The sequence below is a fragment of the Strongylocentrotus purpuratus genome, unplaced genomic scaffold (assembly GCF_000002235.5).
Source record: "Strongylocentrotus purpuratus isolate Spur 01 unplaced genomic scaffold, Spur_5.0 spur5_scaffold_11, whole genome shotgun sequence".
Taxonomy (NCBI): Eukaryota; Metazoa; Echinodermata; class Echinoidea; order Camarodonta; family Strongylocentrotidae; genus Strongylocentrotus; species Strongylocentrotus purpuratus.
Genome location: NW_022145596.1, coordinates 10,420,617 through 10,447,040, shown reverse-complemented (window position 1 = coordinate 10,447,040; position 26,424 = coordinate 10,420,617). Strand labels below are relative to the sequence as shown.

Here is a 26,424-nt window from a genome sequence, read left to right as displayed (position 1 = left end):
ACGTACAGAACGTAATTTATCCTCGTAAAGATAATCTTTCGTATTAAACAAATAAGAATTTACTTGTAACACATATGCTATATTTGTTCTCTGCAATTCTAACAGGATTAAAATAACTACTTTCTTCCCTAAGCATCGATTAACCACGCTTTGCTTATTGAAATAACCAAAATTATAATACTGTATTACATATCCAATACCATGACCATGACATTTCTTTTTTATGTCATTTTAACACAACGTGTTACACACGCCCACTATCGGTAACAAATCTACAATGTGACAAGTCATTCATGCGCACTCTCATACGTGTTAACTCACATGAATCAATACCGTTCAATTAACCATGTTACTAATGTAAATTAAATTGGCTAAATTTCATCTTATATTTATACTTTGAGCAAACTCACTTCTTTTGCAGGAACTCTGGTTTAACAGGAAAACATTCCTCGTAACAGGCATGTCGCATCTTAAGCCAATGTCTGATGGCAAAGACAAATACATAAGGGTTTCTACACTGACAACTGTACCCGTACGTTGTTATTCTGACACACACTAAATACACGCTAACATTAATGGTGGTGTCCTCAAAAATACAAAGAAAACATTAAGTATGGTATCTTACAAGTACATCTCAATGAAGCGAACTTATATTAAACATGGTACTTGTAACTGATGATAATGCATGAAAAAAGTATAGTTTATGTTCATTCAATGAAACACTAACCCTAACCCTAAACCTAACCCTAAACCTAAACATGCAAAAAATGACCGTTTTTGTACCTGGGCCGAGTTGTCCCCTGGTCCGAGTTAGCCCGACATTTAGGCATACATGTAACTCTTGTTAAATTGAAAGAAGACCTTGATTTTAATTTTACTTTTTAGGGGATAGTTGAGTTTTGCTGCAGAGGGCACTACACAAAATAATTTTGTTGTGAGATGATGAAAATGGAGTGTCAAATTCACGAGATTTCTACCTGGTAAGCTCTTCCTAAAACAGTTTAGGAAGATCAGAGACATCTCTGTAGTTGCTGGATAAAGTTATGACTGTCTTGTCATTGGTTTAACAGGTCCCGGCTTACTAGAGTGCACCGAACAGATGTGTCGAATACGAGTTAATACATATTACTTAGCCAATTAAAATACCGACTTAAGTCTCTCAAAATTTGATGGCAAAATTTCACTTAAAATAAATTGTATCATAATGCGAAAGAGAATGTCACATTTCTGCAACGATTTTCAAACAAATGTGTTTGAAGTCAATTATTGATGAAAGAATACAAAATGTAGGTTTTCTGCGTACAACAGAATACCCAAATTATTATTATTATTTTTTTTTGGGGGGGGGGGGGATCTTTGCAGAAGTGTGTCTTAGATAACATTATCTTCTTGCACATTATGCTACAATTTTAAGTGAAATTTTGCCATTAAACCTTTGGCAAATTTGGGACTATCAGCAGTTTTAAGCTGTGCACTGAATCAAATACAGCCCCTGATCAAACTTCCCCCTTTCATTTCTTTTTCATCAAGTAAACAGAAACCATAATTAGTTTCCACTAGAAGTGTGTAATGAGGTTTATTATCTACAATGTTACAACCGAAACTACCTACTCTCAAGAACATGTGCATGATTTCTTTGTAAAATCAGGAAGTCATTTATATTAAATGGACTAGCTTATCAAATCTGTAGTGATCTCTATGGCCCTGTTCATATCTGCCACTTAACCTTAAAACTTAAAAGATAGCTGCAACTTTTGCTGCTACTCTATTCAGATAGGTTACCAATAGTGGTAGATGTACCACTATTGGTACTATTGTGTTTGCATCCTGCAAGATTATGGTGCGGTATCTGCAGAGTAGTCTGTGTTTTATAATGGCTTTTGCAGTCAAGCGTAACTTTTGAGTCTGAGGGCCTGACCACTATACTTGATGCCCATCATTTCAGGGGATACTTGCTGATTGATACAAATACTAATGATTGCTTATATGTACGAGAACAGGGGCGTACAGCGGAACACCACAATATTGCAACTTTTTGCAAGTTATTATCGTGATATAGCCGCCCTCATATGAACGACAAACGATGACCAAGAAAATCCTTCCCTATAAATGCATCATTATTCACCAATATTTTGTTATTCACAGATATAAACAGGGTTTAATGAGTTGTGCTAAACGTTTGTGTAGATTGTAACTCTAGTATAGCACACAAAGATCAGGCACTGTACGAGGTCAAGTGTTTAAAGCTGTTGCTTATTAACTTGTATGTTATCTGATTACGAAACTTATGTACACAAACTGATGTGACTATATAGGCATATCATCATCAGATTGAGTTTGCCAAATAATAACCCGCTATTTTAACTATTCCAATCACAAATTAACCAGTTAATTTGTGTCTTCATCAGCCCGCTGATGCAATTTGCAGGATATTTGGTCGAGAAAATATCCTGAGAAATCTTGGTCTTGTTTTCAAAATATCCCACTATTTAGAAAGTAGCAAACTACATGTAATTCAGGCGCGGATCCAGGATTTTCCAATAGGGGGGGGGGGGGGGCTGGAAATTCGAAATTCGCGCAGACCGTTATTTAAACTTACCAATACTGACAAGGTCATATTAGAAGCACTGTACTTTAATAGTGTACTGGTACCTACAAGCAGGCACAATTATTTTGGAAAGGGGACATGCTCACGTCACATCTCTTGTCCGATATCAACATTCCCCGTTTTCAAGTTGTGCTCGCGCGCAATTTTTTTGACATTTCCATCAGTGGGGGCTGAAGCCTCTTGCCCCAATATCTATTTCCTGTTTTAATCATTTGGCGAGTGAGCGGAAATTTGAGCTTATGTATGTTGTGAAAAGTGTTAATTGTCACCAAAATATACGAGATAAGATATAACAAATGCATATTGGTAATTTTCAAATTTTTGGGGAAAGAGGCTGCAACCCCATCCCGCATTAACTGCAGGTGTTTTGAAATCAAATCAGACTCCCCAAAAAGTATTAACCAAAACGCACGAATCCTGTTTCAAAAATTCAAAAATGTCAGCTTCAGAGGGGGGCACATCACCCATCAGACTCCCTCTAAAAGTATTAACCAAATCGCACGAATCCAGGTAAAAAAAAAAATCAGCTTCAGAGCTAGAGAGGAACCCCCCCCCACACACACACACACACACAGACACCCCCTGTGCGCGCAAGCGTGAAATTAACGCTGGCGCTAATGCGTAAGCAGGGGCGGCGGAGCTATTTCCAAAGTGGAAAGCACCAACAAAAAGGGAACCTACAAAGCGAAATCTCAAAGCAAAAATATACATTTTTTTAGACATTGGTATATACCCTTTCATTGTGATTCCATTATCAGGGACGATTTCAATATTTGTTTTTCTTTATATATCATACAAGATATTACTGAAGCATCACACTTTTGGCTGGGTGTGATTGTCTGAATATTCATTTGCGAGCGAGCAAAGCGAGCGAAAAAAATGTAAGATCTGTGAGGTCGCAGAGTGAAAAATTACATCTTATAAAGAGGAAAAAACCAAATCATGATGGGGTTATAAGCATCACGGAAGACTGAAAAAACATTTGTTTTAAAGTGACATATCATTTATAAATGCGAGCGAGCGAGCGAGCGACCTTTAGGGGAAATTACTCTTAGTCGCTTTAAATTAGGTGCAAGACTAATGATGAGCAGGTTAGGGGCACGTACCTACGTGCGAAAGGGATAAAGACACTTATTAGAAAAGAAAACGAGCATGTGTCAAGGTACAAAGAGTAATTATCAAAGGTTCAAACGGGGCACTTCTTACACCTGAAAGAAGGCACTCACCAGAAATGAGATAGGGCACTTATGGGTATGGGAAATGGGCATTTGTTGACGGAAAATGGGCATCCATCAGAAATTGATTTATCAGAGGTGAAAGGGGCATTTATGAAAAGGGGATAGGTCCCTTATTAGAAAGGAAAAGGGGCACGATTCAAAATAAAAGGGCAGTTAGCAAAGGTGAAAATGGGCACCCATCATAGATGAAAAGAGTACTTATCAGGAGGGAAGGGGTACTTTTCAAAGTAAAACGAGCATCTCTCAGATTTGAATAGGGGCAATTATCGGAGGTGAAGAGCGCACTGAAGTGAAAAGAATTAACTTCTCATATATGAAAATGGTCATTTACCAGAGATGAAAAGGGACACTTTTTATTTATTAGGAGCCTCATTTTTCTAAATAGCGCTTATCAGATAGGAAAGGGGGCACATGTGTTGATGAAATGTGCGCTTATCCAAGTTAAAAAGGGGAAGGGGCACTTCTTTACAAAGTAAAAGTGGCCCTTTGGGGGGGGGTACTTGAAGAGTGGGGCGAACTTTGCCCCCTACCCCTGCCACCCGGCCCATCATCTGAAAATCCAAAATGATGTTGTAGGGGCCGGGCGCGGCTTTATCATGAGTGCTTTTATGTGAACCTCTTTTTTATAAATATATTATGCTGGATTCCGACCCAGATTGCACACTCTAAAATGATAGTATGATCATCCCAATACGCTTGTAGTTCACGTATGCACCCCTTCCTCCTAATCCGTCGTTACCGTCACTGCCATTTACGTATGGCCGGCCGGCGTATTTTTTATTTATACGCTAGCGAAGGGAATTTCTCAATTAATTCCAATGAAACCACTTAAAATTCCAATGAAACCGCTCGCAAAGAGTCTAGCCTAGATCGGAGAGCTCGCTAGTGCTATACGCTAGTGCGAATTTACATCCAGGAGAAAGTTTGCTTAACTTTTGCTTGAAACACTTGAACGGTTATGGAAACTGTTTGTGTTTCTAATCTCCAAATATTAATATTATTCTGCATCAAATATAAAACATTGATTTCTACTGTGATATGTAAAGACACGAATTTACGTTAATACATACACATACTTTTTTTTGTAACCAAGAAGGTGCACCATGGTAATACATTTTAACAAACACATCAACATGTTACCTAGACAACTCATCACCATAGCCATTGTAAAACCATATATTAATGATACATGTAGAATATAGATTGAAGCAATTCTCGTCAGTTGGCTGTATCCTGAGTGTGATTTATATAATGGATTTTGAGTAACATTTGCATCTACCTGTAGTTGAAGAATAGATACAACATCAATTAAGTTGGAGTTCAATTGGAAGGAAGTAACGAGGAATATTGAAGCAAGGGAGACTGGGAGATGAGGAATACAGACAGTTAGAAATTGAGAGATTACTCGCGAGATAGCCTTGCATTAATGAATCCTTTATATAGTGTTGTCTTGAGAGAAAGTAGACAATTTTTTTTTAAATTGGAGATTAGTGCAAGTATTAGATATATTGGAAATAGAATTAATGAGAAAGTTATTTTTTAAAGATCAATACATGGGGGGGGGGCACCATCAAAATAGGGCACTTTCTGGAATATGAGGTGCACCTACAAAGGGAAACATCAAAATGTAAATCTACCATATTGAGACATTGATAGACGTACGCGTAACGCATGTCACACACAAAATAAATGAGAAGAAAAGAAAGAATAATGTTTTTAAAAAAGAAGATAGAGGAAAAGGAGAGAGACAGAGAGAGGGAGAGAAAGAAAGAAAGAAAGAAAAAAGGAAGAAAAAGGAAGAAAAAAGGAAGAACATGAACACTTAGGCCTACATATTACATTTCCGACTGAGTTGGCTTGACATGTGCTTAAGTAGTCTGCGGACGAAAGTTCAACAATACGAAAACAGAAGTTATATGAAATTGTCTTTAAGAGAGAAAGAGAGGTTAAATTCTAAAATGAAATGAAAGGGGTTATGTGACTCTCAAGGAGGACGACTATTTGGAATTTCCTAAATTTTTTTAAAGTTCAAGAACTTCCTGGGGCTCTGCCCCATGCAAGACTCCCGGCAACAGCAAATTATTTACACAATTTCTTGCTGTCTGCTGCCTCGAGATCACTGGAGCGAAGAAAGGTAACATATAGCAAGAATCCCTATTCAGTGAAGGATTCATCCTTTTTATGCAGATGCTTCTTCTACCATTCTTGACCAGAAGTGCGTTTCAACTTCAAATGATATGGGCATCATCCCATTGAGTGTTATGTCCAGTGTTACGGGTTTGTTTTGCTACTTGCTGCCTAATCTGAGGGCTCTGTTGTGCTCTTTAAAAAGAGGACACAATAGGGGCAGCGCAATTTAAATATCAAGGAATGTATTAGAGTTTATTTCTAAAATGAAATGAAAGGGCTATTTGACTCGTATTTGCTCATCGGGGCAGGCACAATTGTATTCTAGGCAATACTAATCCTTTTCTTTTTTCAGGGGGACGAGCAAGTGAAAACATTTAATACAAAATAGGCTAGCAAGCAGTTCGCGCCAGCGAAGAGTTTCAAATTTGTTATATCACTTATATTTTCCTATTTTCATTTGTTTTAATTTTTCAGGGCCGTACGCGGAATATTTTTCTGGTGGGGGATGGGGAAAGATGCGTTAAAAGTTTTCGAAAAATCTCAAAAGCAAAAGAAGTGAAGGGAATTCGAGCGACCGAACTGGTCATGAGGGTACTTTTGCATTTTCAAAAGTAGAATTGAAGGATTTGGTATAGGCCTACACTACATTTTCAGGAAAAAAACTGTACGTTTTCAAAATATCTGGGGTCAACTGCCCCCCCCCCCCCTGGTGCGTACGACCATGGTCTTTTTTTTTTAAATTTCCCCATTTTTATTCCTTTCCTTTTCTTTTCCCTTTTTCTTCCTTTTCTCTTCTTCTTCCTTTTTTCTTTCCTTTTTTTCCTTTTTTCTCTTTCTTTCCTTTTTTCTTCCCTTTTCCTTTTTCTTTTTCTTTCCTTTTCCTTTCTTTTCTTTTCTTTCCCCTTTTTCTTTTTCCCCCTGGAACCCATCAGGGGGCACTCTGCCCCCCCTGCCCCCCCCCCCCCATAGATACGCCAGTGCACTGCCCCCATTCAGTGTGCTATTTTCAAAGAGCACAAAAAGGCTTCAGATTGAAGATTCCATCTCATAAAATTGTCTATAAGAGAGAAAGAGAGCCTTATTTCTGAAATGAAAGGGCTATTTGACTTTGAAGAGCGATAAAAACTCTAATCCATCCCTTGGAATTTAAATTGCACTGCCCCATTCAGTGTGCCATTTTCAAAGAGCACAAAAAGGCTTCAGATTGAAGATTCCATCTCATAAAATTGTCTTTAAGAGAGAAAGAGAGTTTATTTCGAGAGAAAAATGAAATGAAAGGGCTATTTGACAAGAAGCCTTTCATTTCATTTTAGAAATAACCTCTCTTATAGACATTTTTCTCTCTTGAAAGTCAATAACCCTTTCCTTTCATTTTAGAAATAACCTCTTTTTTTCTCCTAAAGGCAATTTTTCTCTTGAAAATCTTGAAAAGGCTCTGCCAGGCCCCTCAAGCTCTGTCATGTTGTATGGATCCATTAGAAAGCAAAATAAGCCCACTCAATAATTAATATATATTAAAACGTCATAGCGATTCATCCAAATAAGAAATCCACGTAAGAGGCATTTTGAAAGTTTTAAGAAAATTCCTTCTAATTCCAGGATATTGGATGTTATTTTTCAGGAAACTCTATTTAAACGAGTGGAAGCACTGGCGGTTCTGTTTTTTTTTAAACTGTAACAATTCTCCTTGGATCAGATATAGACCAAAAACAAGCCTCATTATCTTCAGTATACAAGTGTCATTTCGGACCTTACAGCTTTCATAGAAATCGCTTCTGGACCGTCAAAGAAAAAGTTTGAGAACCCCTGGTCTACCCATTATACACATTAGGACCAACTTGACAACTTGACAAATATTTGAGGGGGGTTCGACCCCCCCCCCCCCCCCCCCCCGCTGCGTACGCGCCTGCATGTGCATCCCTTCCTCCTTATTCCCTTATCCATCGTTACCGTCACTACCATTTTAGTAGGGCCGGCCCCTCCTTTTAACGACTCCCAAGCCATCAAGAATGACCCCATAATTTATAGATTACCATTCTGCCGTTCTTTGGAGGGGCCGGGCGCGGCCTTTTCGGAAGTGTTTTTGCACTAACCTTTTCATGCACTACGGCTTAACATAAACAAGCATGCTAAGATTTTTTTGAAAAGAAGCATAATTTCGACTCAGTTTCGCATAACCTAAAAATAAGAATACGGCCAGTCACCCCTCCCCCCTCCCCTCAATGCATACGCCTTTACGCACCCCCCCCTTCCCCTTGTCTTTCCCTTATTCATCGTTACTGTCACTAATTTTTAGTGCCATTTCGTTGTCTTTCTTTCTCCCCGGCTCCTCTCTTCTTTTTCTTTCCTCTTTTTTGAACTCTGTCTCTTTTCTTTACTTTTTTGTTCTCTTTTCTTTTATCTTCCCCTTTTTTCCCCCTTTTTTTTTCTTTTTTTTTTTCTTCCTCTTTTTTCCTTTTCAATTTTTTTGCGCCGCCAATAGGGGGGGCCGCGGCCGTTTCGGCCCACCCCTGGATCCGCCACTGTAATTTGCACCCGTCCTAGCTAGTTTGTGATGAGCGCATCGATCGTGTGAGGATGCAATTTTGAGCTGCGGGATAATATCTGAAAATAGTCTGAAAATAGCAAGTTATTTGGCAAACTGGAGTTGATGAAACCAGGCCTTTAGACATCTACATGCAGGGGCGTACGCAGGGGGGGGGGGGGGGGTTTTGGGGGTTCAAACCCCCCCTAAAAAACCTAAACCCCCCCCCCCCCCTTTGTTTTTTTGTTTTTTTGTTTTTTTTTTATTATTTAAAAAAAAAAAAAAAAAAAAAAAAATTATACCTACGGCTAACCTAAATAAGGTGACCTTACCCCCCCCCCCCCAATGACAAAAAATGTCAAATTATGAAATTTCGAGACCAAAAAAAAAAAAAATGTGTCCGCTTACCCCCCCCCCCCCCCCCTCCACTGAGCGACTTTTCGGCTGGCTGAGTCGTTGCGATTTTTTTTGACCTCCAAAAAAAAAAAAAAAAGGGTCCGCTTACCCCCCCCCCCCCCCCCCCCCCCCACTGAGCGACTTTTCGGCCGGCGCGATTTTCAAATTTTCGGGAGCAAAATATTTTAAAACCCCCCCCTTGAAAAAATCCTGCGTACGCCCCTGTCTACATGTACATGTTGTTAACAATAGTTAATAGGCACATACATGTACCCTTGTCAGTGTACAGTAGGTCTGTAACATAGTGTTTGAACTAGTGTGAAAAAGACTTTACTGTTTGTGGGAGCCCCTTTGGATTTGGTGTTTTATGAGTGTGATTTTTTTCTTCTTCTTCACAATAATACCTACATGTATATCACAATATTGTATTGTTTTTTACCAAAGCTCTTTTTCTATTTACCAGAGCACTTTTCTTTTTTTCTTTTTTTAAATTGGGTACTCAAGGATAACATAAATCATGTACAGGAATGTGAAATGACATCAAAAAAACATCATGTAGTCCCCTACAACCAGAGCACCTTTGGACCTTTCAATAGCTTCAATATCGCTCATTGCCTTTCATGTGTATTTTTTTTAATTTGTTGGTCTTAACATGAAGAACATGCATATACTGTACATGCAAGTAGACTGCATTGTCGAATGTCAACTACATAGGCCATATACTCTTACTTGATGCCTTTAGTTCCTGGCAAATTGATTCTAAAGGCTTTATAGCATTGTGAGCAAGCTGATACAGTCTGTGCCTGCAGGCTAAATAAACTGCAATATAATGATATAAAAAAGAAATAAACTTTGTCCTGCTTACAGCAGATTAATGATCTCTTATATTTCTGGATGATATTGATATTTAGAGATAAATTTTGCTTTACTTTTTGATAAGAGGTGAACTATTGATACGTGTGTTTACTTTATTTTGTATTTCTTAGTAGTAGGTTTGTTTGTTTTTGCTCTGCAGAGAAGAGTTATAATTTCATGTATCTGATGAACTAGACGGATTCATTATTGAACTACGTGTATATGTTATGAGGATAAGGATTTGTTTACAACATGCGTTCATTTTCATGACATGAACAAAGTTAAAAGTAGGCTTGAGTCGGTACGGTCGATCACACCGGGACCCGACCGTTGCCGTCGGGTCCCGGTTTCGTTTTTGAGAACCGACGCTCCGAAAAAAATAATGAAACATGTAAGAAATTGCAGTTTTGCACACCACTAAAATCATTCCACCTTAAAACTTAAGTATTTAATTGTTACCAATTAATCATATTCTAGCTCATCCTGAATCAATCCGAACTGCTGATATAAATATGGGTTGCAAAGCAGTTCGACCCATGGGGTTGTTGTTGCCAGCTGCTAGCTAGCTACTATACTGGCCGGGTCTCTCGGCAGGATAATTAAATCAGGTTGAAAGAAACATTAATGTTTGAATAATAAAACGGCCTTCTAAAAAGTATTTCTTTGCAACATACCGATCGAATAATTTTTAAAAGACAAAATATATATTTTTTCTTTGATTTTGAACACCGCATGCTTCTTTTAAAAGCTGAAAATTACTTAGTAATCACAAAAAGTTTCGATACGGATAGCTGTTGCAAGGCAAGTTCAGACTAGTCTCGGAAAAATGCGCAGTGTTCCTCGTCGTTAGCTGTAATGCGTGCCAGAACGAACCCAAACAAAGACGTGATCGTAACGAGAAAAAATCATTAAAAACTACGAGAGCACAATTGGAAAGACAACTACTCAAAATTATCGTAAGCAGATACATATCTTGGAGGAAGAATACAATAGTTGTCCAAGAAAAGCCACAGAAACAGTGATATTTAAGGAGTTACTATAGGTACAATCATTATCGGAATGGGCCTTTTGCTCTGAATTACACGTGTTTAAATTGAACACGAGGCTAGATCGAAAACAAATACCGCCCTCTACGGTAAAAGCAGTATAACAAAGTATTCGAGTATTTGCAGAAGGCCCCTTGCGATAAAAATGTACCCAGTTACTCCTCGATTATCACATTTTCTGTGGCATTTCTTGGGCGATTATTGAATTCTTTGTCCAAGTAATGTATCTGATTATGGTAATTTTGAGCAGTAGTTCTCTTTCCAATTGTGCTCTCGTAGTTTAGAATGATTTTTTGTTACGATCAAGTATATTTGTTTTGGTTCGGTCTGGCACGCATTACAGCTAAGAGGTGCACTGCGCATTTTTCCGTGACTAGTCTGAACTTGCCTTGCAACAGCTGTCCGTATCGAAACTTCTTGTTGTGATTACCAAGTAATTTTCAGCTTTTAAAAAAAAGCATGCGATGTTTAAAATAAGAGATAAATATTTCTTTGTCTTTAACAAATTATTTGATCGGTATGTTGTAAAGAAGAATTTTTTAGAAAGCCGTTTTATTATTCTAACATTCATATTCTTTGACCCGATTTATTCAACCTGCATAAATCAAAATGGCGGCTCGAATGTAGTCTTTATATTTTTGCTCGAGTTTTTTTTATTTTTAGAGGCACGATAATGCCACTAAACATCGCCAATCATGGATGAAAAATAATGTCAAATGGAAGAATATACCAGTCTGTGCCGAGGTATGCATGTGTTGATTTATTTGACTGATAAAAAAGGTCACTTTTAAGGGACATACTGATGATATGCGCTTTTTATAGAGGCAAGTGACAAATCCTGCGAGCTGATTTCGGGACACCGGGTCCCGATCGGTGCAAGGCCGTCGGGACCCGGTTTATGAAAATCCCGACATGACTCAGGCCTAGTTAAAAGATAAAGATTGTGCCAATCAGTGAATCCTACTTGTACTACTAACCTTTGAAGAAACTCAGCACACTGGAATACTTCATGGAGGAAGGTCAACCTTTGAACATTCTTTGAAGTAGGTTATATTCTCTACATGGAATTTTTTGCTTGATGTCTTAATTTTCAAGTATACATGTATATATTTTGCATCAATGGATACATTCATTGCAGTAGATTTTGAGTTTTACTTTTGGAAACATTTGAGTATCTGATTTGGAAGGAAAGAGCTTGTCCTATGACTAGATGTGATTTTTGACTTGACAGCTAAAGCTGGGGATTTGAAGTTGCACGGAAGAGCGCAAGAGTTGCAAACTTGAAATGAACACTTAATCTTAATGACCCACTTGTTTCTTTTGTCCAGAATTAACTAGGGATATAATCATAATATTTACAGCTATTGCATTAGTAAGGAATACATTTATATACAGCACATTACTGGAGTACTTATTCGCATTACAATTTTAATTTTATTGGTACCCCTATCGATTGGATTTCAAGCCTGCTCACAAATGTGCACCATCTCCACTCCATTAGGAGTATTCCTAGTCCTACCATTTTACACCCGGATATGTACTGCAAACATGTATGCGCAAGGTTACAATCCTTGTAATATCAATAACGGTAATATTTGGGTAGAGGTGTTGTGGTATAGTAGATAAGTCATCAGACTGAATATCACAAGGTTTGGGGTTCAAGTCCCTGCCATGATGGGTACGTGTAGGTGGCAGAAATTAATTCCATAAAGTGCTAGAGCATCATACATGTAATAGCAACCAATCTAAAGCCAGGGAAATAAAAATGGACAGCCAGGAGTGTCCAGTGTGACAGACATGAGTGCTATTCACAAACCCAATATTACTATCATTATGATTATTCTTCTTGTTTATATTCCACATACTAAGAATCTTGCTCTACGATTGGTCAAAAGTAAATCACGGGATGAAAGATAGATCGCCCATTATTGATGACTTGACCTTTGAGCTACTGACCTCTTGAAGCGCTTTGTGCTGAAACTGAATTTGGTGAAATTCCAAAATTAATCTTGTGTGCAGCAAAAATAGAAACTTGGAAAGGATTGTATTTGGATTGATTTGTACTTCTTTTCTGTCAACACATTAGAGAGCTTTCACTTTAAGAGGACCATTCATGATAAATTGCACGAGGGGGAGTGGGTGGGTGCTGGCCTGGGAAGTATTTTAGGGTTGTAACCAATCACGTGAGACCGGTCAGATGTAGTAAATCATGTTCTGTGGTATACATAAAACATCTGTTTTGTGTGAATACAAGATCACACACTTTCTTTCACAGATTCAAACCGTTCGACTAATAACCTAGCTCTGATAGTCTCTGAATTTGGCTATTACTCTAACCTGTTTTGATCATTCTTTTGTAATTACTAGTAAGTACTAAATAATCTCAATCTGTATTCTCTTCTATTGTAACTGTATATTGACCATTTGTTTAATTAAGGAGTTTTTAATAATTCATTGTATTTGTTGTTTCATTTTGAAATTTTATATTTCAGAGTGTATGTATAATTGATGCAATTTCAATGATTGTTTTGTAACCTATTTCTATATTTAAAATGGTTTTTATATTTCCATGTACTTGTGTATTGAAAATAATCCAATTTAGTAGATTATTTTCAATCCAAATTGAAAATTGAAAAATAATCTGAAATTGTGGATTACTTTCAATAAATGAATTTAAATTTGACTTTGAATTTATACTCTAACTGACTTCTTCTGTTTCATCAGCAGAACTCTGTCACAAGAAAGATACACAAGCACAATGGAAGATGTTAGTGAAGAGAAGGGCCTGTTAGAAGGGGAGGAGAGTAAGCGTAACCATGGCACCTTACCTGCGAATGGACACTCCATACATCACAACCATACGATGTACCAAGAAATGGATACTGCAATAGATAACGATGATAACAACGATACATGTAACAGGTAAGCAACCATCTTGAGGCTTGGTAAATCGATTTGCAGCCATTCAAAGGGCAAGTTTCTCAAACCATCAATGCCGTAATTAACGGTGTATTAACCGCACCTTTTTGCCGCCGAAAAAAATTCAAAGTCGGGGGTGCGGTTTATACATGGTACATCAACAACAAACAAAAATTAAGTTTCGATTTACCACCTGGCGCTATGCATGGCAATGTATCCCAGCTCAGTAATCGGTGTGTTGACTCACCACTCGGAAACTAGAACAACACTCATATTTGTCTGTCATCTTGGTTTGAATGTAATCTTTCTGATAGATTTCAATATGTAGTTGATAAAAATAATTCCTCCAATTTTTCTTCTATTACACGGCGTACCACAAGGTTCTATCCTAGGTCCTCTACTGTTAAGTCGGCAAAAAAAAAGTCGGCAAAAGAAAAGAGGGGTGCGGTTAATACACGAGGGCGGTTTATACAACATTAATTACGGTAGTCTGAATTTCCTGGACATCCCTTTTATTGAAATGGATATTACTGCAGAGTCTCACATTTTTCTATAGGATGTCCAAGAACTTAACCTTTTGATTGTTTCAAAAGATTGGACCCAGGCCTCGGATTAGGTGGGGTACAGGGGCCGTAAAATTGTGCTCCAGAGCACCTTGAAAAAGTCGTTTGGAGCCCCGAATATTTAATGATGATACATGTAGATCTAGATGTCTTTGTGTATAAAATGTGATGAATTATATTAAATAACATGTATAAGCCTTCTTGTTGCATATAATATGTGGTTGCATTTGTTTTTTTAAAGTTTGTGATATCCTTAATTAACATAATGATAATTTCATGGATTTCCATAAAGTTGGTTTTGTAACATACTGAACATTGGATGACATTGACTAGCTCTCAATGTACCGGTACTTTTCAAAAATAGATCGTTATCTTTCCACCTTTAGGAACTGGAAAATAAAAAGAATTTACAACCTTGTAAAATCCTTGAACTGGTTAGATAAAGTGATAAAGCATGTGTCTATTGTGATTGGGAACAAAGAGGCAACAAACTGTATCATTTTGACCTCAACACACAGTAGCTGCACTTAGAATTTTGCAAGCAAAAATCATTACTTTTTCTCACATTCCAGTATTTTGTTGGAATTTGCTATTAAAGCAACTACCAGCAGACATGACGAAAAACCGAAACCAAAAAACCCACCTCTTGGGGTGTGGTGTTTTAAATGCCAGCAGAAATTTCACAGATTTTTGCAGTGTACTCTCAAAACATTGGTGAATGATGACAATTTTTGGCATGTGACTCTCTTCACTACCATGTGATCTCATTCAGAACAATAAAGTCACGCATGTGCACTTGATGGGCTGATAGTGGCCCCCGCTGTTTTTAATATGTACCGGTATTCCTAAATTGTTGTAAATGTTTATAATTGATTTTTAATGTTTTGTTGGAAACATGATTAAAGTGAAATTGAAAACTAATATGTTGAAGTGTATGTAAAAGGAAAAGTTTATTAACCTCAATACAGCGACTGCATGATAATCTGCACGTCAGCAGCTGTTTTTAATAAGTATTCCTAATTTGTTGTAAATGTTTATAATTAATTTTTAATGTTTTGTTGGAAACATGATTAAAGTGAAATTGAAAACTGATATGTTGAAGTGTATGTAAAAGGAAAAGGTTATTAACCTCAATACAGCGACTGCATGATAATCTGCACGTCAGCAGCCTTTTTTTTTGCAATAATTTGAAGACAAGGCAAGCTACATGTACACTATACGATAGTAATAAAAATGTACGTAGGTGGGTTTCCAATATTTTTAGGGTATAATTGAGAATTTAAGATACATTTAGTTTGTCCCTCGAACATGTACATGTACATTGTATGAAACAATAATGATGAAGTATAATAGAAATGGAAGTTCACAACATGTAAATTATACTTACAAGTGTTTGTACATGTAGGTTGGTAAGAGATTCTTCTTCTTCAAAACTTCGCTGCCCTTATGTAAAATTGTAAATGCTATCAGAGCATAGATTTTATATATCAATATGTATTTACAAATTCAGGACCATAATTACATTTATATTTGGAATTTCTGGGGGGGGGGATTTCTGTCACTTTAATTTTGTTATTTATATGCAAAATAGTACATATTCTCTACAAAATGTAAAAATATTAGATTATCTTTTGAATTATCCAAGAAACAGTTGAAATATCATTATGACCTTGAAAGAATTAATTTATTCAAAACAAGACAAATTTGTTTTATTTCTTGATAAATGAATTGAAACATGTTATAACATATTATGTTAAAATAAATGTAATATTTGTATTACTGTGTCGTACATGTTGCCATGACATCACTTTTTTGTATTGTGTACTTTAGATATTTTGCTTTGAGATTTCTGAATTTTTATTTGAAGAAAAATAAATAAATACATAATCCCCTTTTTAAAGGGATTGAATTTCACAATGAGGCTATGGTCCGTTTCTGTTACGGTTTCTGTAAAGATCCATTTTCAATTAAAATTGCCTGTGTACATATACCATAAAACACATTATCGTTCTTTTTCTCATTGCAAGTGCATTAACATCCAATGTTACAAAAAGGAAATAGAAAAAAAAAACTTTTTCAATTATATTATTTGTAGGGGCGATTTCATCGTGTACTATTGATGATTGCTGTATTAGTAATTACAGTAATAAATTAATTATTAAATAACAAATGGGTATTTGGAATATTTATAGATTTGAGACATCACAAAGAACATCCTTCTCCTGGGATAAGATGCTTCTGGATGACTTAGCGTACGGAGATGGACAGACGCCGCCTGGTAAATTCAAAAGAGCGTTTGCAAGATGCAAGCCTTCTGATCAAACAAAGTTAGTATCCGTGGTTGTGATCTGTACTGTGAAAGTCATATCATGATAATCAATAACATTAATTGATAATGATGGTGATGATGATAGTGATAGTTATAATAATAATGATGATGATAATGATGAATAGATAATCAATAACATTGAGTAATAATGATGGTGATGATGATAGTGATAGTTATAATAATAATGATGATGATAATGATGAATAGATAATCAATAACATTAAGTAATAATGATGGTGATGATGATAGTGATAGTTATAATAATAATTTCAATTTTGTTTATATCACATACTTTATTTATTGAAAATAACAACTGAAATCATGTAAAAAAGTAACATTCAAGCGTAGACTACTGCCTGAATACATGGGACAGTACAGAAGAAGAAGAAGAAGAAGAAGAAGAAGAAGAAGAAGAAGAAGAAGAAGAAGAAGAAGAAGAAGAAGAAGAAGAAGAAGAAGAAGAAGAAGAAGAAGAAGAAGAAGAAGAAGAAGAAGAAGAAGAAGAAGAAGAAGAAGAAGAAGAAGAAGAAGAAGAAGAAGAAGAAGAAGAAGAAGAAGAAGAAGAAGAAGAAGAAGAAGAAGAAGAAGAAGAAGAAGAAGAAGAAGAAGAAGAAGAAGAAGAAGAAGAAGAAGAAGAAGAAGAAGAAGAAGAAGAAGAAGAAGAAGAAGAAGAAGAAGAAGAAGAAGAAGAAGAAGAAGAAGAAGAAGAAAGAAGAAGAAGAAGAAGAAGAAGAAGAAGAAGAAGAAGAAGAAGAAGAAGAAGAAGAAGAAGAAGAAGAAGAAGAAGAAGAAGAAGAAGAAGAAGAAGAAGAAGAAGAAGAAGAAGAAGAAGGAGAAGGAGAAGGAGAAGGAGAAGGAAGAAGAAGAAGAAGAAGAAGAAGAAGAAGAAGACTGAATCTGTGAATCCATAAATACAAATAAATCTACTACATTTATTAAGTCATGAACTATTTTTATTCCAATTACATAAACTATAATTTGTGAAACATAGCATACTCACGTCCATATAAGCCAAGGGGTCCTTATTTTGGTCTTAATGCATTTACTTGCTAAAATAATGGGTCTTAGATTACTTCAAGAGTTCAAAGTTTAAAAATCACAGGGTCATAAAATAGTCATAAATCATGTACAAGATATCTTGGTTATACTCAAAGAACTTTAGAACCATTGAACAGATTTTTATTTATCAAACTGGGCTCATTTAGCCTTTACAAAATGTAAAATTCTTATAGCCTTTGACTTGATGGATATTATGATGCTGAGGAATAATATAAGCACAATCACATTCATCTCAATTTTTTCAAAATTCACAAACTCTCATTCTACTTTTGTTGTGTTGACCTTAATAACAAATGCCGGTAGATAATATTCAACGTGTGATGCCCTGAGATGTCATGTGAGGGAGTTCCTGTTTTGTTTGGCCCACTCTCAATATATCGACAAAACATTGAGTGATATGACATTTTTTTATAGAAAACAGATACTCACAAGGTGTGAGGTGTGAGGGAGTTCCTGTTTTGTTTGGCCCACTCTCAATATATCGACAAAACATTGAGTGATATGACATTTTTTTATAGAAAACAGATACTCCCAAGGTGTTTGTTGACCTTATCACATGAGGTTTCGGTAGCTTAACTACATTGGAATTACTTCCTGTCAGGTTTATTTTCTTTCGGCTGTCATTATTTCCTTTGAACTTTGAAACAAAAATGAAAGATAAAGTTAGAGAGAAAGCGGATTATACAGTCTTGTGGTCATTTGGGTACCAGCCATACACTTGCACCGTCAATTGAGCATTTCCTGTCACACGTGTACTGAATGAATTTTCGATTTACATGCACCTGCCAACTTGGCAAGCAAGACAACTTCTCCTTTTGACAAAGAAAAACTATGTCAAAATACAAGGAGCTCTTATTTTCTTGTGTCCACGTAAAACATGACAACAATGGCCTTACATTACACTTTTACAATTGTGGCAAATATCATGGGAGGAAAGGGATTATATATGATTATCTGTTTCAGCTATTATGATGGACTATGAAGTATGAAATCAATTCTAGGAATGTTGATAATTTCATACCAGACGATTCAGAAGCAAAAGTCACATCGTCATAACAAGAAATAATATATGGGTATGAATATTGGGTCAATTTTAGAGTTTTCCAGTGTTAATGCAATTCAGATCAAAGAACAAAAACACAACAAATACCGGAAAATGACCATTTAGTTTATACTGTGGAAACAGCATACTTATCTTACTACTGAAGAGAAGGTGTCTTATCAGTGGAATGCTTCCTAGTCTTGTGTTTGCTGTGGTGTTGTATTTGATGTTTAGTAGATATATACTGATACTTAAGAAAAACAATTGTTTGTGCCACAAGATTTATAAGAATCCTTTAATTTCCCAAGTAGACTTCTATTGGCTCAGACCCTTCTATGCGAATTCAAGATTTCAATTCATACTTTGCTTTCCACAAATGTAAATCGTAAAATATGTTTGGGTGTCAAGTAATTGGTTATAATATTCATATGACTATTAACCTTGACTAGATTAAAGTTCCTTTTAACAAAATATGTATACAAAACATGGTGTATATCTATTTGTTATCTCTATGTAAAATGAATTTCGTTTTTTTTAAAAAATATATCATATCAAATCTTTATGTTTGCATTGACATTACATGTACCGGTAGGTTGGTTGTGGAACCTTGTTATAACATCATTAGGTCCTACTAATAATGTGTGCCATGAACATTGGGTTTCAAGGGGATCTGGCACCTTACAAATGTTGTCCCATTATTGTTGTTGTTATTTATTTTTATTTTTATTATTATCGTTATTATTATTATTATTTTTTCCTCCATATTATTAATATTCTTTTTTCTTCTTTCTTATTTCATCTTTACAGGCTCTATCTAAGATATACCAAAATTGCAGTTGTATTTCTGGCAATGTTTGTCTGCACAGTAAGTTCTGCAAGTTATTTTATTTCATTAATTTAAGATATTGTACACTATATTGCTTTGGTTAAAATATATCCCTGAAAAATAAAGACTTGCTGACATGATTTGAATGGTTTCTTGGAGTAGTGTAGTACTTCGTCCACCATAGGTTACGGCCATCCAAGAGCATAACAAGAGATTATTCAATGTCTTATGTGAAGAGGCAAGAGACTGTTCAATGTCTTATGTGAAGAGGCAAGAGATTTTTCAATGTCTTATGTGGAGAGGCGAGAGACTATTCGATGTCTAATGGGAGAGATTGTTCAATGTTTTTATGTGAAGAAACAAGCTCAGATAGATTATTCAATGTCTTATGAGAAGAGACAAGCGGTTATTCAATGTATTATGAGAAGAGGTGAGAGATTATTCAAATACTTATGAGAGGGGACAATTCAATGTTTTATGTGAAGAGGCAAGAGGTTATTTAATGTCTTATGTAAAGAGATGATTTAATGTCTTATGAGAAGAGATTATTTAATGTCTTATGTGAAGAGGCAAGTGCGTGGCCATCCCTGAACTAAAGCGGGAATATTTTGCCTATTATTAAGCATACTTGATGCCCCCCCCCCCTGATAATAGTGGCTAACAATGAGGGCACCCTTCCATGTTCAGCTCTCTGAATCGGTGTAGACAATGATCAGTGCAGTATAGGGCTAAATTTTTGTCCATGTACACCAGATGGTAAAATAGTATCTGATATTGTTAGGAATGGCAATGTATAAGGTTTTTTTTTTGGGGGGGGGGGGCACTGGGGCTCCCCCCCCCCTTTTCCTGTAAAAAAAAATAAGAGGAAAGGAGGAAAAAAGGATAATTCATGGGCCGATGAAATCCTGGATCTGTTTGAGATTTTTGAAAGGATTTAAACTCAGTTTATTTTATTGAGAATTTAAAAAAAACAGAAGCCATACATGTAACCGTAAACTTCATCAAAATTTTAAACTCTTCATGTAATTACACGTTTCCATTATTCGTTTAGCTTGAAGCAAAACCCCACTTGTATTCTGTAAAATGATATCTGAAAAAGATATCTGAAAACCTTTTTCCAGTTTCAAACTACAATAATTAGTTGAATTTCATGATTATTTTATTTTTCTTTTCATTTTGTTTCAGGTATTCTTCACTCTAAAAGATGAAGTGAATCCTTCGCCTGAAATCTTCTCTATCGCACAGGACAATCCTTATTGTATCCTTCCTCATATTCTTTAATCCTATTCAAATAGGGTATTTTTTATTGAAAATTATTCAAATTTCTAGTAATTGTATTTTTATTTTATTTTATAAAAGTCATATTATATCTTATAAAAGTCATATCTGAAATATATGGACAAAAATCTGTTCAAGATTTAAAAATTTCCAATTATAACAACAGTGTATTTTGTTACCGTACATTGAATTACATGTAGGTAGATCATACTCTTGACACTTGCTGGGAATGACACTGCCGTTTGCATATAATATATATTATAAATCTTCTGTTAAGAGCCAAAAAGGTGATAAATCTATATTGTTAAAAGTTAATGCCCTTCTGGATCACAACAGACAATTATTCATTGAGTACTAAACATTGTGACATACATGTACATGTATATGTAGAAATGGCATAGCCATCTTGATCCAAACAACTTCTGGTACCAGTTTTTTAAACAAAATGTACTGAAAACTCCCATTGTCTGTAAAATCGCCTCACAAGAAATTCTATTCAGTGCTCTTTTTTTTCCTTAATCCTAACCGCTGTACCAGTATCAGAAATTAGAGATCTTGGCAGTAACGACATTATTATAGTCACCTTCAAGGGCCCTATCGTTGAGTTGGGCAGCCTCAACTCAACAGAGAATATCACCGTCAGACTGGTTGGCAGGGACCTTACACAAGAGGGCATCATCTGCCATGAGTATTCAGAAGTTTATAACATCATTCGAGAATATCCCCTATCGAAAAGCATCTTCTGGGAAGAAATGGAGAAGAAATTTACTGATGTCAAAGAAGGGTAATTAAGCTGATATACTAGGAATACATAAACCTTATTTACAATAGCGTTGTATATTTCCTCTCTCCTTCATCCCTCTTCAACTACACGTACAGAGGGGTGTTTCACAAAACTTGTCATCAGTGAAATCCTTGCTTCTGATTGGTTATCAGCAGGTTCGTCACTGATTTATGTCATTTGTCATTGAAAAAAGGCTTTGTGAAACAAAACCCTGGTCTCCATTCCTCCATTTCCACAAGGCTTAAAGCACCCAGAACAAAAATGAGCTGGGATTACCGAGCATTCACTGCTGCTGCACCCTGACTTTAGAACTCCATTTCCCACTCAATCTAAATATCTCTCTCTCTCTCTCTCTCTCTCTCTCTCTCTCTCTTTCTCTCTCTCTTGATTGTCTATCCTGTAAACTCTGCACCGCTTTGTGAGCATCATGGATGAGTTGATGTATAAAACATTTTATTTTATTCAGTACTTCCACTCAGAGGTTCATAATATTCATGACACTCTTACTCCAGACAAAACTTTGCACGATCCTCTCACATCATCATCCCTCAAGACGATCTAATCTACCACGCGAGATGAGATCCAATCACTGCTGTGCAGACTTCCAGTTAAGTCATGTCATATAGACCCTGTCCACACTATTCTCATCAAGGACTGCTCTTCAACGTTTTTCAACGTTTGCCTCTTTTATTTCACAGATTGTCAACTTAAGTATTGATCAGGCCTATGTACTCTCTTTGCTCAAACCTGCCTATATTCTTCCTTTATCAAAGAAGCCTATTATAAGCCTGGATTCTGAAGTGCTCACTAATTATCGTCCGGTTTCTAACCTCCCATTTTTTGTTCAAAATACTTGAAAGAGTAGTGTTCTCTAGATTATCAGATTATTGTCTTGATAATAACCCACTTTATTTAAATCTGCATACCGTCCTCATCATAGTGCAGAAATCCTCCTTGTTAATGTGTCTAACTTCAATCTTCAGGAAATGGATGTGGGAAATGTAACTGTACGGTTTGGTGCCTTACAAATCTCATATTATTATTAACACGATATCATACATTATTTAATTGGTAACTGTTATTTGATTAATTTTCATCTCTTAGATGTGGTGATAATACCAGTTATGAGGTGAGTTTTGAGAGCAACATTGATGAGTTGGTGACCCTCGAGACCGAACATACCATCTTACCCTCGTCATCAAAGAATGAGGTCATTTGGGCAGCTATTATCTTAGTGGCTGTTTATATCCTGATCGGTTTTGAGGTATGTGCTAGTATACAAAACATTTCATGTTTGTGAGAGCTTCAGTGAATATGTAATATTAAATTTAATATCAAATAATGTCAAATTCACCATTATAACCCATGTTTATGTGTCTATTGCACGAATAAGACAGGTAAGGTATGGGGGAGAAAGATTGTTTGTAGAGACTAGGAAAGTGTAGCAGTCTGGTTTAATATTCTTTGTTGTTTTGTTCACAGCTAATACACAGGACCACCGCAGCCATGTTAGGATCTTTTGCCACGCTAGCCGTGTTGACCAGCTACAACCAACGTCCACCTCTAGAGGAAGTGATGGCCTGGTTGGACTATGATGTTCTTGCTCTACTCTGGGGAATGGTGAGTAGGGGATGCTCCCACGTTTGCTCCGTTGACAATTGCTTCTGGGGGGAGTTTCACAAAGATGCCAAGTTAAACTTAACACTAAGTTGGACTTATAAAATTATGGAAAGCTGTTGGTATCTTTAAAATATTTTGTAAAATTTATATTAAAACGCATAAAATGTCGATTCAAATCATTCATATTTTCTATTATCAAGAAGATTTCATGTTCTTGATGTGGAATTTATGAAAAGTCTAAAATACTTGAATTTCTGCTTTTGAATAAATTTCATTTTAAAGCTACAAATGGCTCTCCATAATTTGTAAGTCCAACTTAGAGTTAAGTTCTACTTAGGATCTTTGTGAAACACCCCCCTGGTCTTATTTCATCGATGATATGTGGTTACGGTTGTAAGGGGTGTTAGGTTAGGTGAAGGGTTCTGGCTTCTTTATTGCAACTTTGTATAAACAGGGTTGAAGCCTTAACAAAACCCTCAGATCAATGAATTTAAAAGATTTCTCTCTGGATATTGATAGAAGTAGTAGTACTATATTATTATTATTATTATTATTGTTGCTGTTTTTGTTATTATTATTATTATTATTATTATTATTATTATTATTATTATTATTATTATTGTTGTTTTTGTTATTATTAGTATTATTCATTTGCTCTTTGCAGATGACCATAGTAGCCATCTTTTCTGAGACGGGCTTCTTTGACTATTGTGCTCTGCTCTCCTACAAGTGGGCTAAAGGCAAGATCTGGACACTGGTCACCATTCTTTGTCTCTTCTCTGGGATCGTATCTGCCTTCCTTGACAACGTCACAACCATTCTACTCATGACTCCTGTCACTATCAGGTATTTGATTGGTCTGTTGCATATCACCTGGGGGTGTTTCACAAAGATCCTAAGTCAAACTTAAAAGTTGGACTTGAACATTATGGAGAGCCATTTGTAGACTTAAAATAAAATATATTCAAAAGCAAAAATTCAAGTATTTAGACTTTTCATAAATTTCACATCAAGAACATAAAATCTCCTTGATAATAGAAAATATGAATGATTTGAATCAACATTTTATGCCTTTTGAAATAACTTTTACAAAATATTTTCAAAGATGCTAACGGCTTTCCATAATTGTTAAGTCAAACTTAGAGTTAAGTTCGACTGAGGATCTTTGTGAAACACCCCCCCCCCCCCGATCTACAATTATATTCATTTATATTTTCTTCTCTAGCTGTGAAATTTTTGTGGGTTCTGGTGACAATTGCTCCAGTCAACATCTTCCTACTACTGCTACCTCAACCTCGGCCTGTGGCCTTGATGAAATATTGCATTAGTTGGGAAATTCTGAATTTGAAGGTTGATATATTTTGTTATATTGAACTCAGGAGCATTCATTATTTGTTCTCTTTTTGTTTTTCTTCCAGCCTTTGTGAGGTACTCAACATTGATCCTAGACACGTATTGATAGCCGAGGTAATTTTCTCGAACATCGGAGGGACGGCCACGGCCATCGGAGATCCTCCGAATGTCATCATTGTTGCCAACTCTGACATCGAAGCAGCAGTGAGTATTGTCTCTAAATGCCACCAATTGGCATCCTATTACAAACTTTTTTTTGTTTTCTTCATTTGCAAGACATTTTCAAAATAAATACCATTCTGTTTCTGCATTTTGAACTCAATAAGACCTTTATTTTGCAAAAGAATACATTAAAGCTAATCTTCAGTGCTGGTATGGGCATTGAATGTCAAGAGAACATGATTATAATTTATTCTGGATTGCTAATCCTGCAGTAGATTGATTGTTTGTACCTGTAAATTAAAAACGACCTAACAAAATCTTGCTGGAAATCATCTTCAATTTAAAAAAATAAAAGAATCCTCTCATTTACACATACTTACCTTGATTTCCTTATCTTTCTATGCTCATTACTCGGTCCCTACACATTTTCTACCAAAATTGTTTGGCACATGTCATTTATTTGTAATCTTGAACATTCAATTTTGATGGATTCTGTGAGAATTTATTCTCTATCATTACCAGAACTCAAGCTTATCTTTAATATATGCTTATCAACCTCACTTATTATAATATTATTAACCATGAAAACTTTGAACATTGTAAGATTGTTATATTGCAGGATGTCAAGAAAACATAAAATATGGGATTTTTTTTTTTTTTCATCTTTTTATTCATATTCAGTTAGAGATTTTACAACAATTTTTTTCTTCAATCCTTTGTATGTAAACATGTAATAAATTCAAACACTCTTCATGAAAAATTTTATCATTATTTCATGATTATCTTCCTTCATGTTTATCTAGCTTTTTTTTGCTTTTTGTGTATCATCTTCAAGTGTAACATTCTGTTAAATTTGTTGAGTAGAATTCTTTGGAATAATATTACAATAGAACCTGTTTTGATGAACACTATGATGGCAAAGTCCTGTTTTAGCAAGGGCATTTTCAGGTTCCATTTCCTTGTACACTATTGTTTTAAAGCCCTGGGCCCCATTGCACAAAACTCAACATTGATGGTAACTTTGCCATCAATGGTAACTACCATGCAAAGCTTGATTTTGATTGGCTGTTGAGCCCTGTTACCATGGCAGATACCATTGATGGCAAAGTTACCATCAATGGTAAGTGTTATGCAATGGGCCCAGGTATACCAAGGTTTCAGTGTGGTAAGACACGGCTCCCCTTTATTACATTAAAGTTATGAACTCTCACCTTATGTTATCATTTTGTGCATGTTGAGCTCAACAGTTGCTCATTCATATTTTACCATGACATTTTTGTCTGTGTGCATCATTGATTCGATTCAAAATTCAATTCAATTAAAATGGTTTAATTCATTTAAAAACTTTCGCGGCCAGAGAGCCAAATTGCAATTTCTTTTTACAATTTACATACATCGGTGACAAAGTAAAATTACATGTAATACATATGCGTAATAACATTATGGTATTAAAATTCCAATTTGTTTTGTATACCGGCATATAATAATTGTGCTTCTACAACACCTGCTCCTGCTAGTATTGCTCAGCGATTCAGTACATTAATCAAACTCCTAATCCCAACCCCGGACAAGAAACCTACTCCGCACCCAACCTCAACACTAAGCAAATTCAACCCCACATCCCAGATAAAAAAAAGCCTTGAGCAACATGGTAATTAATACCAAGGTCCCTTTCATAACAATATCAATTTG

General features: G+C 35.9%; 1 protein-coding gene across 1 annotated transcript in view; it reads left to right on the top strand.

The window, feature by feature from the left end:
* Window positions 1–26,424, top strand: part of LOC115922213 (P protein-like) — a 49,115-nt gene that overhangs the window by 10,018 nt on the left and 12,673 nt on the right. Inside the window, exons 2-10 of the mRNA XM_030980608.1 lie at window positions 13,525–13,719; window positions 16,472–16,606; window positions 19,517–19,574; window positions 20,721–20,793; window positions 21,351–21,597; window positions 22,702–22,861; window positions 23,080–23,217; window positions 23,882–24,063; window positions 24,636–24,774. Coding sequence (XP_030836468.1) covers window positions 13,556–13,719; window positions 16,472–16,606; window positions 19,517–19,574; window positions 20,721–20,793; window positions 21,351–21,597; window positions 22,702–22,861; window positions 23,080–23,217; window positions 23,882–24,063; window positions 24,636–24,774 — 1,296 coding nt within the window. The 5' untranslated portion in view covers window positions 13,525–13,555. The remainder of the gene's footprint in view (window positions 1–13,524; window positions 13,720–16,471; window positions 16,607–19,516; window positions 19,575–20,720; window positions 20,794–21,350; window positions 21,598–22,701; window positions 22,862–23,079; window positions 23,218–23,881; window positions 24,064–24,635; window positions 24,775–26,424) is intronic.